The 13,666-nt window shown below is 56.0% G+C and overlaps 1 protein-coding gene across 1 annotated transcript; it reads left to right on the forward strand.

The window, feature by feature from the left end:
* Window positions 1–6,405: 6,405 nt before the first annotated feature.
* LOC120394401 (platelet glycoprotein VI-like) lies at window positions 6,406–11,287 on the forward strand. The gene is made up of 6 exons (XM_039518638.1): window positions 6,406–6,633; window positions 6,808–6,951; window positions 7,106–7,141; window positions 9,341–9,631; window positions 9,991–10,098; window positions 11,157–11,287. Exons 2-6 carry the CDS (start codon window positions 6,921–6,923, stop codon window positions 11,285–11,287), a joined length of 597 nt encoding a protein of 198 aa, XP_039374572.1. The 5' UTR covers window positions 6,406–6,633; window positions 6,808–6,920.
* The last annotated feature ends 2,379 nt before the right edge of the window (window positions 11,288–13,666 follow it).

Consider the following 13,666-nt stretch of genomic DNA (forward strand, 5'->3'; position numbering starts at 1 on the left):
CACGCGGGGTCACATGGCCCCCCACCGATTTCTGCCAGGGTGCGAGTTGGCCTGTGCGTGGGAAAGGCACCAGCAGCGACGCTCCCGCTGAGACCCACTAGGCGTTGCCCAGAGCCGGGAAGTGAGGCCGGGCTGGCAGCGCAGCTCTGCCAGAGGGGGCCTGGGGAAGCCGGCTGAGTCCCCCTCCTTCCTCGCCCGGCAGCTGCACGGCCCCGTGAGAATAACTCCTCTTCACGGGAGACACGGGTCTGTGAACTGAGTATTAATCCAGCAGGGAAATGTAGGTTCCTGCCCGAGTGCGGGTCTGGACTAGCCTGCCTGGGAGCGCAGAAGGGAGCTCAGGGAGTTGGGGCAATGGGGGACGGGGAGGCAATAGGGCCCAGGGGTGATATGGTGGGTGCGGGACTGGGGTAGGCAGCAGGGGCAAGGCACCAAAATACATGTTTGCCTAGGGCACCATTTCCCCTAAGGACGACCCTGGTAGGGCCGGCCTTAAGTGTGGGCGAGGTGGGTGACTGCCCAGGCGCCGTGGTCACGAGGGTGTTGCTGGAGGGGCCTTGGCAGTCACCAGGAAGCCGACTGTGGCTGTGGTGGTGGTGGTGGTGGGGAGCCCGTCATTGCGCCCCCCTCCCCACTATCTGCAGTTATCAGTCGTCTGGTCCGGGACAACGAGCCGCAGCTACAGAACGTTCAGATGCGGGAAGCCCCCATCCCGCACCTTTGCGCAGAGCTCGCCGCTGCCCTGCGGCACAAGGACACCCAAATGAGAGCAGCCTCTCGTGGAGAAGCACCTGGCGATCGCTGTGGGGACGCTGGCGACTCCGGACTGCTACTGGTCAGTCAGAATCAGTTGGAAGTGGGGAAGTCGACCGCGGGTGCCTTGTTAACACAAGTGTGCACAGCCATTAATCGTATCTCATTTACAAAGGACTGTGACTCTTGGCAATGTGCATGAAATAGTGGATGGGCTTTGCGGCAATGGGATTCTCTAACTGCGGCGGGGCGATAGAGGGAACACAGGTTCCAATTTTAGCCCTGGACCATCTTGTGACAGAGCACATCAATAAAAAAGGAAACTTCTCCATAGTATTGCAGGCACTTGTTGATCACCGTGGGTGTTTCAGTGACATCAACGCAGGGTGGTCCAGGAAGGTGCATGACCACACATCTTCAGGAAGACTGGCCTGTACAGAAAGCTGCAAACAGGGACTTTCTTTCCAGGCTGGAAGATTCCAGTGGAGGGTGTTGAAATGCCCATAGTGATCCTGGGAGACCCAGCATACCCCTTACTCCCATCCGCTCATGAAGCCTGACATGAGAAACCTGGACAGCAGCAGGGAGCACTTCAACAATAGGCTGAGCAGGTGCAGAATGACCATGGAATGTGCCTTTGGCAGATTAAAAGCACGGTGGCGATGCCTTTATGGCAGGTTAGACCCAAGTGAGGAAAACATTCCCATGGTCATAGCTGTCTGCTGCATGCTCCATAGTCTTTGTGAGGTTAACGGTGAAAAGTTTGCCCGGGGTGGAGCACCAAGGCAGATCACCTGGCTGCTGATTTTGAGCAGCCTGATACCAGGGCTATTGCGGGGCACAACGGAGCAATTCAAGTCAGGGAGGCTTTGAGGCAACATTTTGATAACGAGCACCAGTAATGTAAGCAAATGATTAAACTGCATGTGCCAGCAGTAATCACTGTGTGTAGGACACAAATACAGATTTGTTCTTTTTCAGAGAGTTTGTTTTTATTATACACCAATTAACACGCACAAAAGGCTTGGTGGGAAGAGAGGTAGTAGTGCAGGGCAGTGGAGGCTGTCATACCTGTCTGCAAGTCCAGCTGTCATTTTGGAAGCTGTCCAAAGGGATGGAGTGAACGGGATACCGAGATGTGCTGGAAAGTTCGAAGGAAGGTGTGGAAGGAGTTTGGGGAGGGCATGGAAAATAGATTTGTATCGGTTGCAGAGGGTGGCAAGCGCACGTCTGTTCTGACTGATGCGTGATGAGAGACTTCAGCGTTTCTGTTTCCTCCTCCATGACTTTTATCATCCGCTCATGGGCCTTTTGAACGCTCCCCTCACGCTCCTTTCTGTCCCGCCTTTCCATTTCTCTCCACTCCCTCGCTTCTAATTTTTCTGCCTCTGAGGATTGAAGCACCTCATGGAACATGTCCTCCTTGGTCCACCTTGGTGATTTCCTTATCTGGTGGAGGCGTTCTGCCGGTGTGTAGGGGTTTCCCCTGAAGGCCACATCTGCAGAAGCACAAGAAGCAATACACAGAAGCATGATGGTTAGTTCACGCACAGCATTGAATCATTACAGTAAACTACACTACCATGCACGGTGTTGTCACTGACACTGTTGCTAAAACTTTGCCGCAAAAAGCTCTGCGCCTCTCATCAAAAGGGTTTTATTTTGTTGGCTAACCAGAGGAATTTTGTCGGCGAAAGTGGCACTGTAGTGCGTACACCTGTCCTGTTTTGTCGACAAAAGCTGCCTTTTGCTGACTAAAGTGTGTAATGTCGACGAGGCCTTAGAAACCTTCATCTAATTTCAAGCCTAAACTTGCTGATGGCCAGTTTATATCCATTTGTGTCCACATTAGCGCTTAATGTAAATAACTCCTCTCCCTCCCTGGTATTTATCCCTCTGATGTGTTTCTAGAGAGCAGAGCCGTCGTATCTCCCCGCAGCCTTCTTTGGGTTCGGCTAAACAAGCCAAGCTCATTGAGTCTATTCTCGTAAGGTGGGTTTTCCATTCCTCAGATCATCCTAGTAGCCCTTCTCTGCACCTCTTCCAGTTTGAATTGATCTTTCTTAAACATGGGAGACCAGAATTGCACACACTATTCCAGATGAGGTCTCACCAGTGCCTTGTATAACAGTATGAACACTTCCCTGTGTCTATGGGAACTACCTTGCCTGATGCATCCTAGGACTGAATTCGCCTTTTTCACAGCCGCATCACACTGGTGTCTCATTGTCATCCTGTGATCAACCAATACACCCAGGTCTTTCTCCTCCTCTGTCGCTTCCAATTGATACGTCCCCAGCTTATAGCAAAAATTCATGTTGTTAGTCCCTAAATGGATGATCTTGCACTTTGCTCTATTAAATTTCATCCAGTTTCTATTACTCCAGTTTTCAAGGTCGTCCAGATCTTCGTGTATGATTTTCTGGTCCTCCTCTGTATTGGCAACACCTCCCAACTTTGTGTCAGCTGCAAATTGTGTTAGCACACACCCACTCTTTGTGCCAAGGTGAGTAATAAAAATAAGCTTGGTCCCAAGCTAAGTTCCCTGTAAGCTGCGCAGTGGCCCACAGTGTGCAGGACTTGCTGCAGCTGGGGGAGGGGCCACCCAAATATAGCCTTGCCAGTACCTGCCATGGCTGGGGCCCCTCCAGGCCTGCCGCAGCTGAGGGAGGGGCGCCTATCCCACGGCTCTAGCCCTGGAGCTGCCTCAGCAGGGAGAGGTGCCTCCTTCCCCAGCCCAGGTGCTGCTGCCAGGAGAGACAGCTGGGGGGAATCCTCTCTCCCCGCTGTAGCCCCGGAGCCCCCTCCCGCACCACAAACCCCTCATCCCCGGCCCCCCCCCAGAGCCCGCACCCCCAGCTGGAGCCCTCACCCCCCTGCACCCCAACTCTCTGCCCCAGCCCTGAGCCCCCTCCCACACTCCAAACCCTCGGCCCCACCCCTGCCACATGGATTTTGTTGTGTGCACCAATCTGGAGCTGACGTGTCACATGTAACAAAATTAATTCCGCACATGGGTGGGGAAAATTAGAGGGAACACGAGTCCCGAGACTGATCCCTGAGGAGCTCCACTAGTGACCTCCCTCCAGCCTGACAGTTCCCCTTTCAGTGTGACGTGTTGTCGTCTCCCCTTCACCCCATTCCTTCTCCACCTCTCAGTTCTCGTATGAATCCTCGACCAGTCTTCTCCAGTGTAACTGATCGTTTCCCACGTGGAACTGTATCAAACACCTCACTGACATCCAGCTACATGAGAGCGTCTGTATTTCCTTTGACTCGTCCCCCTGCAGCGCCAGCCCCAGAGAACTCTGCCAATGGGGAAGATTTAGGGGGGACGCTGCCCTCCCCCCACTGCAGCCCCGTCCCATTGAGCTGGTGTCCCCCTGCCCGGTCCAGACCCACGTGTGGGGAAGGGGTGGGGGAGGTTCAGCACCGGGAGGGGGATGGGAGGCGTTTATGGTACAGGAGAACCTCAGGCAATGTCTACACTAGGGAGCTGACAGCGGCACAGCTGTACCCACGCGGCCGCGCTGCTGTAACACTCCCGTGTAGCCGCTCAGTACCCACAGGAGAGAGCTCCCCGCGGCCTCATAAACCACCCGCAAGAGCGACGGTAGCTGTGTCGGCGGGAGAGCGTCTCCTGCCCACGTAGCGCCGTGCACACCGGCGCTTCTGTCGGTGGAACTTACGTCACTCGGGCTGGGGGTGTGTGTTTCTTTCACACCCTTGAGCGACGTAAATTATCCCAACAAAAGTGGTGGTGTAGACGTGGCCTCAGAGTTAGTTCTGAACTAACCTGCCAACCACACCCCTCATTTGGAACCGGAAGTGCACAATCAGGCACCAGAAGCGACCAAAAAAAAGAAGAAGCCACTGCAGAACTGTTCTGTGTAAACAAAGTACTAAAAAACCAAAGGAGAAGTGTTTAAAAACAGCTTTGAAAAGGGAAGGAAACTCTCTCTGGGCTTGTTTCATTTAAATGAAGATGGTTAAAAGCAGCATTTTCCTTCGGCACAGTCCAGTTTCAAAGCTGTGTGAAGTCAATGGTCAGTTGTAAACTTTTGAAAGAACCAGAACGTTTTATTCAGAGTTAGGAACATTTCAGTTACGAACAACCTCCATTCCCGAGGTGATTGTAACTCTGAGGTTCTACTATATTTTGCATCCTGTTACTCTCCAGATTTGTAATAAACACAGAACCACAAACCAGCCCTCCTCCCCGGGCACCCCACAACCCGCCTGTCCTTGTGTGTAACACCTGGGTGAGATGGGATCTCTGCTCTAACCACTACACCCTGCTCCCCTCCCAGAGCCAGGATAGAACCCGAGTCCGGGCTCCCAGCCCCTCTCCCGCTCTAACCCCTGAACCCCACTCCCCTCCCAGAGCTGGGGTACATCACTGGGCAGGTGCTGGGCAAGATGTAGTGGCGCCCCAGGGGCCGCCCTCCATTCGTTAAACTTTTGAATACTTTATTTGTAATTGCATTTGTAGCCCATTTCATGACTTTGATGCATGATTTGCATTCATGATTTAGCCCTGTCATAGAAGATGGTAAATTTGCACACTAGGAGCTGTAAATCTGTATTTATTCATGCCATAGATAAGAAAAATACAAAAAAAAATTCATTTCTTCTAAGCTTATAGAAACGTTTTCATTTTAAGCATAACTGAAATGTGCTAACGTCAGGGACTTGACCTGTGCCCCAACCAATATTAAATCGTGTTACTGCAGGTGACAGCCTGAGCATGTTACCCCTGGTCCTTTAGTTTGAAAAGTCGCATTTCTTACCTTTGCACACGTGAATTGAAATGCAGCATCCGAGAGGGAGCCAAAGACCGGCCAGTGGCATTTTCAAGTGATAAAACAGCCAGCGACGTCCGTCTCCCGTTGGCCATTGGCGATCGCAGATACCTTTTAATGCCCCTGAGCTTTGAAAAGCTCCGCTCACCACACACGACTGTGACCAGCAGCGTGAGCAGAATCCTCAGAGCTGCTCACACATTAGGAGAAGTGTCCTGCAGCTCTGCCTCACGCGTGTGGTGGAGAACTTGGAGTGGGGAGCGCGTCCCCTGTGGCAAAACGTGTCCGATTCGACAGAGAGGTCTTTGTCATTGACGTCCGAACAGTCCCCATGCGTCCCAGTGAAGGTCCGTACAATGGCTCAGCCGTGTTTTCCTGTCCACCAGCAGCTTACTAAAGTCGTACGAACCCCCCAGGTCTTTTCATGGTGCTTCATTGGTCCGAACCTTTCTTCGATAGATGCTTGAGCATGGTCAATGAGAGAGAAAAAGCTCCCACTGGCATTTTTCTTCTGAAACATTTTACTTTAAACATTCGATTTTCCCTTTTGTCGCTAACAGCAAAACCAGCACCCGAACCTGGCACCCCCCAAGCCCGGCACCCTAGGCGGTCGCCTGCCCCTAAATCCGGCCCTGGTGCTGGGGCATTAGGTTTACACAGAGTTTCACTGGCAGTAGCAGAGACAGCAAGCGAGTGACAGCTCTGGGCAGACTTCCCCTTTCAAGGCTTTATCGTCTGTTCCTTTAACGACTCAGGATGTAAATTTATCCCTCCCTCCCACTCTCACAGAGGTCGGAAACCACAGCCCTCCAACCCCCTCCCTGGTCCTGTCTCTGTCCAACACCACTGGGCTAAGAACAGCATCTGCAGCAACGGGACCTGAGAAGGAGGTTGGCCAGGCCCCTCCACCCTCATGCTCCAGGGCAGGCGCTGGGTCCAGCCGGGTCAAGAAGGAATCTCTGCCCTGGTCCGTGGGAGAGGATCACTCCGTGGGGGGCACTGTGTTGTGTGTGTGTTTTGTGACCTCCTCTGCTCTGAGCTGCGGCTCCAGGGAGGCAAGACGGGCCTGTTGGAAAAGGTCAGGGCAGCCTGGGCACCTCTTGACACCATCTGAGGTTCCCCCTTTCTCAGCTGGTCCTTGGACTGGGCAGCTCCCATGTGGGGCTGGAAGGTGATGGCAGGGGCTGGGCAGCTGCAGGAGGGGATGTGGTTTGCTGGGTGTCACAGGGATCTGGCTTTGCTCTCACCACAGTAGATTTGGGCTCAAGATTGCAGAGAAACCACCTGATGGAGACGACTGCATCACCTGGCTCAGGCTTGGTGTAACGTTGGTGACAGCGGTAAGGGGGCTCCCACTGCCCCCTCATGGCATCTGCTCTCACCATCCTCCTCCTCGGTGAGTATCAGAGACAACCAGGGTGTGTGTCCAATGTGGGAGGGGGGTCTGAGCCCAGAGCATGTGCGCAGAAGGGTGCGGGGGGGATCTGAGCCCAGGGTGTAGGATCCAGTTGATCTGAGATCTGGTCCCTAATGAACCGTTTCCTCTCCAGGCTGCTGGCTGGCCGGGCGGAGTGGGATGTTGGGAGGTGAGTATCTGTGGGGAATGGGGCAACTGGGGGAATTTCCACAGTAAGGATGAGGGACATGGGTGGGGTGAGGGGTACAGATCCCCCAAAGGGATGATCCTGTCAGACACATGCTCCCTTCCACACCCAGAGGTGGGACTGAGACCTCGCCCCACTCATTACAGGGATGGGCACCACACAGGGTGAATTCACCTGCACTCAAAGCAGGAAATACAGAGTGAAGGCACCAGCCCCCCCGCAGCGCCCCCGCACTGTGCCCGGGGAGCTGGCAGGAGCCCGGGGAACGGGTCAGGCAGAGCAGGGCTGTAAGACGTGGACACGCAGAGGGACTGGAGCAAGGCCCCGTTGTGTCTCCCCCTTGGCTTGCTGCACACGCGTGTCACTGCTTTGCTCGTGGGTCAGGCTCAGCCCGGCCCGGCGTCCGGAACGTCCCCTGAACAGCTTTGGGAATATCCCGTCCCCAAAGGGGCCCCCAGCACCGTGCAGAGCGGAGCTAAATCCCCAGCGGCTGAGAGCGGTTTGGGGCGGAGCAGAGCCAGAGATTGAGCCCCAGGGGTGGGCAGGAAAATGTTAGAACAACCGGGGGATTTTGTAAACTCATGTTTTGTTGTGGGGCCTGTCCAGGTATCCGCTTGCTCAAAGGACCTGAATTTGGACCAGGAACCCCACAGGGTAGATCCCAAGTGGGGGTAGAGTGCAGTGGGGGCAGGGCTGGGTTCTGATCTCAGCTCCCCCAGAGTCAATCCGGAGTCACTCCTGACTGCAGCGGGAGCAGGGCTGAATTGACCCTGGACAGCTAAAGGTCTTAAAACAGATGGGGGCAAACTATGGCTCGCAGGCCACATCCGGCCCGCGGGACCATCCTTCCCGGCTCCTGAGCTCCTGGTCTGGGAGGCGAGCCCCCGGCCCCTCCCCAGCTGTCCTCCCTCCCCCGCAGCCTCACCTCACCATGCCACGGGGGCGCGCTGGACAGGAGAGCAGGGAGGGAGGCTCACCTGCAGCCTCCAGGGAGCAGGCAGGTGGTGCAGGTGCCGGGAGCGCCGTGAACGTGGGTGGAGGACTCAGGAGGACACCGGGCAGCTGCGCAGTCGGCTGGACAGAAGTGGCGCTTTGAGGGGGAAACCGCCGCTTCTCTCGGGCTGCACGGCTGCCCCTGCTCCTCCTGAGTCCTCCACCTGCATTCGCAGGGACACGTTCGGAAGGGGAATTTGAGGGGGTTCGATAGGGGGTGGGGTCCCAGGGAGACAGTTAGGGGCAGAGCATCCTGGGAGGGGGTGGTCATCAGGGGATAAGGAGCAAGAGGGGTTGGATAAGGGGTGGGGTCCCAGGGGCCTGGCTGGGGGCAGGGGTGTGGATAGGGGTCAGGGCAGTCTAGGGATGGAGCAGGGGTTGGATAGGGTGTGGGGCCTGGGGGCCTGTCAGGGGCGGGGTGTGGATAGGGGTCAGGGCAGTCCGGGGATAGGGAGCAGGGGGGGTTGCATAGGAGGTGGGGTCCCGGGGCCTGTCAGGGGTGTGGATAGGGGTCAGGCAGTCGGGGACAGGGAGCAGGAGGGGTTGGATAGGAGGTGGGGTCCCGGGGCCTGTCAGGGGCGGGGTGTGGATAGGGGTCAGGGCAGTCGGGGACAGGGAGCAGGAGGGTTGGATAGGAGGTGGGGTCCCGGGGCCTGTCAGGGGCGGGGGTGTGGATAGGGGTCAGGCAGTCGGGGACAGGGAGCAGGAGGGGTTGGTTAGGAGGTGAGGTCCCGGGGCAGTTAGGGGACAAGCAGAAGGGGGGGTTGGATAGGGGGTGTTGGGGTCCCAGGGGGGTGGTTAGGGGCAGGGGTCCCAGAAGGGTGAGGTTAGGGGACAAGGAGAAGGGGGGGGCTGGCTGGGTCAGGAGTTCTGAGGGGGGCAGTCAGGGGGTGGGAAGTGGGAGGGGCTGGATAGGGGGCGGGGACCAGGCTCTTTGGGGGGCACAGCCTTCCCTACCCGGCCCTCCATACAGTTTTGGAACCCCAAAAAGTTTGCCCACCCCGACTTGGAGACTGGAAATCTCCTTTCCTCTCCTGTGTCTCACCCCGGCTGTGAGCCGCGGGGCCGGGCTGCACCCCAGGGACGGGCGGGGGGTGAAACGCTGGAGCGACAGATGGGCAGAGGATTGAGTCAGACGGACGCGGTTTGTGTCACCCCCACTTACTGCCTGTTTGTTTGTGACTCCAGAGGGGTCCTACCCCAAACCCTCCATCTCCGTCAGCCCCAGTGGGGTGATCCCCGTGGGGGGAAACGTCACCATCCGGTGCTGGCATCAGCTCCTGGACATGAGGATCCTCCTCTACAAGGATGAAGATGAGAATTATCTGACTTACACAGACCCTGCCGGCTCTGAGGCTGAATTTCCCATCACCAGAGCCAGACGGGAACACGGGGGCAGCTACACCTGTCGTTATACTGATAGAACAGGAGAAGTTGTCTACTCGGAGCCCAGCGACCCTGTGCAGATCGTTGTAGCAGGTGAGGGGCCCAGCCCGGCGCCTCGGCTCCCAGCCCCACCCCCAGCCAGGCCCCAGGGGGTCTCAGCAATTGCTGGAATCCAGCAGATGGGACACTGGGACGGTGACGGAGTCACTGGGGGGTTCCCCAGCTGGGGGAAGCAGTAGCTTCTGGATATTTGGGGTGACGGGAGATCCTGTCCCCCAGGTGGCTGTCCCCACTCTGGGGACGCACAGAGGAGTCGGGACTCAGGGGCTGCAGAGTCGGCACTGGCCCCCGCCACAGCCCCCCCCCCCCCCGCCCCGCCACTCCCTGGGAATAACAATGATGATAGATGCTGAGTTGGGCAGGGGTGTTTGATCACTGAGTTGCTGTTTCAGCCCCTCGCCCCGCCCCGATGGATGCTGGTTCTAGTCCCGCAGGGGAAACCGACCCGACCCAGCCTGGAGCGGCGCCAGCTCCCACCCACCCGGGCAGGGCGGGGCCAGGTACATGGGCTGGGGGGGAATCACCATTGAACCAGCCCTGGAAGGCTCATGCTGCCCAAGGAGCTCCCCCCCGGGGGTTGGGGCTGGTTGGGCGGGATGGGGGCAGTGACTCTTGGTGCATGAGCCCAGACACCAGGGGGAGGGGCAGCCCCTGCCCCTCCCTCACCACCAGACCCCCCAGCTCCTCCGACACCTCCTGCCCTGTAGGTTGCTGCCTGGAAGCTATTAGGGGATCCCAGGAGAGGGACAGGATCCGGGGAGCCTGGCTCTGGGGCTGGGACCAACTGGGTGCCTGGGTGGGGCCTGGGACTAGGGTTGCCAGGTGTCTGGTTTTTGACTGGAACACCCAGTTGAAAAGGGACCCTGGCAGCTCCGGTCACAATGCTGACCGGCCCATTAAAAGTCCAGATGGTAGCACAGCAGGGCTGGCAGCTGTTTACCTGGCTCCTGGGAAGCGGCCAGCATGTCCCTCCAGCTCCTAGGTGGAGGGGTGGCCATGGGGGCTCTGCGTGATGGCTCTGCCCTGAGCACCATCTCCACAGCTCCCATTGGCCAGGAATCATGCCTGCGGGCGGGGGCAGTGCGCAGATCCCCTTGGCCACCCCTCTGCTTAGGAGCTGGAGGGACATGCCGGCTGCTTCCCGGGAGCCGCCAAAGTTTAGCACCGCCTGGAGCCTGCACCCTGCACCCCCTTCTGTGCCCCACCCCTTACCCCAGCCCTGAGCCCCCTCCTGATCTCCAAATCTCTCATCCCTGACTCCAATCCAGACCGGCATCCCCAGCCGGAGCCTTCACCCCCTCCCGCATCCCAACCTCCTGCCCCAGGCCGGTGAAAATGAGTGAGTGAGTGAGGGTGGGGGATGGAGTGAGTGGGGGCTGGGCCCTCGGAGAAGGGGAAGTTTGTCCACTTAGGCAACCGCTTTGTTGGGGAAGCAGAGGCCCCAGAGCCAGACCTGCCGGACGGGGGGGGGGGTTGGAGGGGGCTCTGCTCCCAGAGCAGCGCCGGCTGCTGATCTCCCCATCTGAGCTGCCGAGTGACTCTCCCCTTGCCCCTGCAGCAGGCCCCCCGGGGCGCCCGGATTTCACCCACACCAACATCGCTCGTCTGGGGCTGGGTGCCGTGGTCCTGCTCGTCCTGGGGCTGATCCTGGCCGAGGCCTATTACAGCCGCCCGAGGGGGGCACCCTAGGTAAGGTGACCCCCCCTTCTGTGCCCCTTGCTCCCCCCAGAGGCTGGGCTCAGGGTGACTCAGAGCCCTCAACCCCCCCATCTCTCTGCACCCCCAGGAGCCTGGATCTGGTCCTGCGGATAATAAAATCTCCCTGGGGGACGAGCTGCTGCCCCTGGGAGGCTGAGATGCCGGCACAAAACCTTCCTGCTCCCCAAACCTCCCTGCCTCAGAGAACCTGACCCCCCAACAGCTTGTTACCCAAAACTGCACCCCAGGATCAGACCCATGACCTCACGAACAGCAGCCCCTGTGGAGCCAGCTGGAGGAGCAGCCCCTGGAGGGGGCCGAGGTTCCACTCACTGGCCCATTCATTCCCTGCCCCATCGCGCTGCGCCACAGTGAAATGGCTCTTTCCATCGCCGGCACCCCCTGCGAAGCGGAGACATTGGATGGGACAGCGATTCTGTGCGGCAGGGGACGGCTTTGTCTAATCAGCAGTTTGGGAAGGCAAGAATAGTATCCCTATCCTTGAGTATCCCTATCCCTTACCTGTTACCCATGTGGAGAATTGTGACAGTGAAGGAAATGTTCCCGAGTCTGTTAGGAGTAATGACTTGCCTATGAAGGGAGCTACCCCAATCTCCAAGGGATTGTCGGTGAACAGCCATGTGTGCTTGGACAAGGGAAATGAGATCCCAAGCTGTTTGTCTCTTAAAGGGGAATGTTTCTCCAGCTCTTCTCTGTAGAGCAGACAGAAAAAGCCTGTCACCCTATGATGGCTGAAAATTTATCAGTTGACCCAGAGCTTATTCTGGATACAACTAAAGCCCAGGAAGGAAGTGGTCCTGAATTTGTGCCTGCTAGGGATGATGACATTGCAACTAGGTTGCATCCAGTTAATGTCATAAATAGTTCCCAGAGACCAAGTGATTCTGGTGCTTCTGTTTTGTCTGTGCTAGTGTGTTTCTGGGTAAAGATATGACAGCCTTGTCTGATCAGAGTGATATCATAGCCACGGCACAAGGAAAACATGAAGGTGATTTGACTATGTTACCTGCTGCCAGTGTGGAAACTTGGAACAAGGAAGAGAATGCTTCTAATCTACGACTATGAAGTTTAGCAGTTTACCTGAAAGGGGGTTTTGTGAAAATCCTCCTGCTGGGCCAGGGGTGATTCCGGATGTAAGTGAAACTCAGAAGGAGTTTGGTGATTTGTCTGTTGTGCCCAAATCGGTTCTGGACATAAATAAAGCTCAGAAAGAACCTGTTGCAGTGCCTGATATTGCAGAAGGGAAGGAATTTCTTGGTGAAGTCTTTGAAGTCTGTGAAAAGGAATTGTTTCCATTAACTCTTAATGGGCCATTGTTGATAGTAAACAGTCTCTCTTCTGAGGAAAGTGTGTTGGTGCCTAGTGGCCAAAGTCTTTCAGATGAAAATTAATCAACTGAATTTGTATTGAAAAAAATCCAGTGTGGAGAGCTTTGAGGAGATTTCAGATGGAATAAAAATTGTTAGGGAGTTTAAACAGCCCTATGAGCTTAACCAGCTTGGTGTTGGGACAGGACTATCTCCTTTTTGATTCTTTGAGTGAACAGTCTGTTGTATCTCAGGTTCAGAGGGAAGGCTGGATAGCTGAATCTGCAGAGCAGGAGGACAATTGTGCAGTTAATCTCTTGAGAATACTGGGGATGGCAGGTAAACTCTCATCTCTAGATCTTTTGGAGGTGTCTTGCAGTCTCTTAGTGGACTTGACATCTGATTCCATGTGGAAGCAGAAGCTGGTAACGGAAGGACAAAAGAACCTGGAGTCTAACCTGCTAGTGAAAATGGATGGTATCTCTTTAAGACAGAGTCCAGCCTTGGAATTGGTGAAGGGTGAGGAGCTGAAAACTAGTGTAAGCAAAGTCAGGATGAGCTCTACGCTGACATCTGGTGGTGAACTGTGGCAAGTTGTGGAAAAGAACTTCAGGGGCTGATCTTGCTTGCATAAGCACACCCACCCCGCCGAGCATGAGCCCACGGCAGCTCCAATGGTCACTTTAGCTGCTGTGGGATCCCCAGTTTCTCTGTTATTGGGGCAGGAAGAATAAAGTGTTGTTACCCTGATTATGTGAATGAAGGACTATGAGACTATTTTATGACAGAGTGACTCGCCATCAGCTAAGTATCACTCGATAGACAAGGGACATGGGTTCCAAAACCCAGGGAACTGAGAGAGAGGCTGGGGAATAGGTATTTGTATCTGATGATATGGATCCCCATTGAGGGCCTAAAACACCAATTATGTCTCCTCTTTCCACTGTAGAATATCAGAGCTAATTTTGGTTCTATTAGGAGTCTGGTTACAGGCTGTGAAGCTGAATTCACTTTGGGCTAATAGTGCACCAGCACTGAGGCT

This window comes from Mauremys reevesii, unplaced genomic scaffold (genome assembly GCF_016161935.1).
Source record: "Mauremys reevesii isolate NIE-2019 unplaced genomic scaffold, ASM1616193v1 Contig56, whole genome shotgun sequence".
NCBI lineage: Eukaryota > Metazoa > Chordata > Testudines > Geoemydidae > Mauremys > Mauremys reevesii.

What these genes read in the sequence shown, in the direction of transcription:
- LOC120394401 (XM_039518638.1), top strand. Translation starts at nt 6,921, where the DNA reads ATGGCATCTGCTCTCACCATCCTCCTCCTCG. An exon ending in TCTCACCATCCTCCTCCTCG is followed by an intron (nt 6,952 to 7,105) that starts GTGAGTATCAGA and finishes TTTCCTCTCCAG; the next exon opens with GCTGCTGGCTGGCCGGGCGG. An exon ending in CCCGGGCAGGGCGGGGCCAG is followed by an intron (nt 10,099 to 11,156) that starts GTACATGGGCTG and finishes TTGCCCCTGCAG; the next exon opens with CAGGCCCCCCGGGGCGCCCG.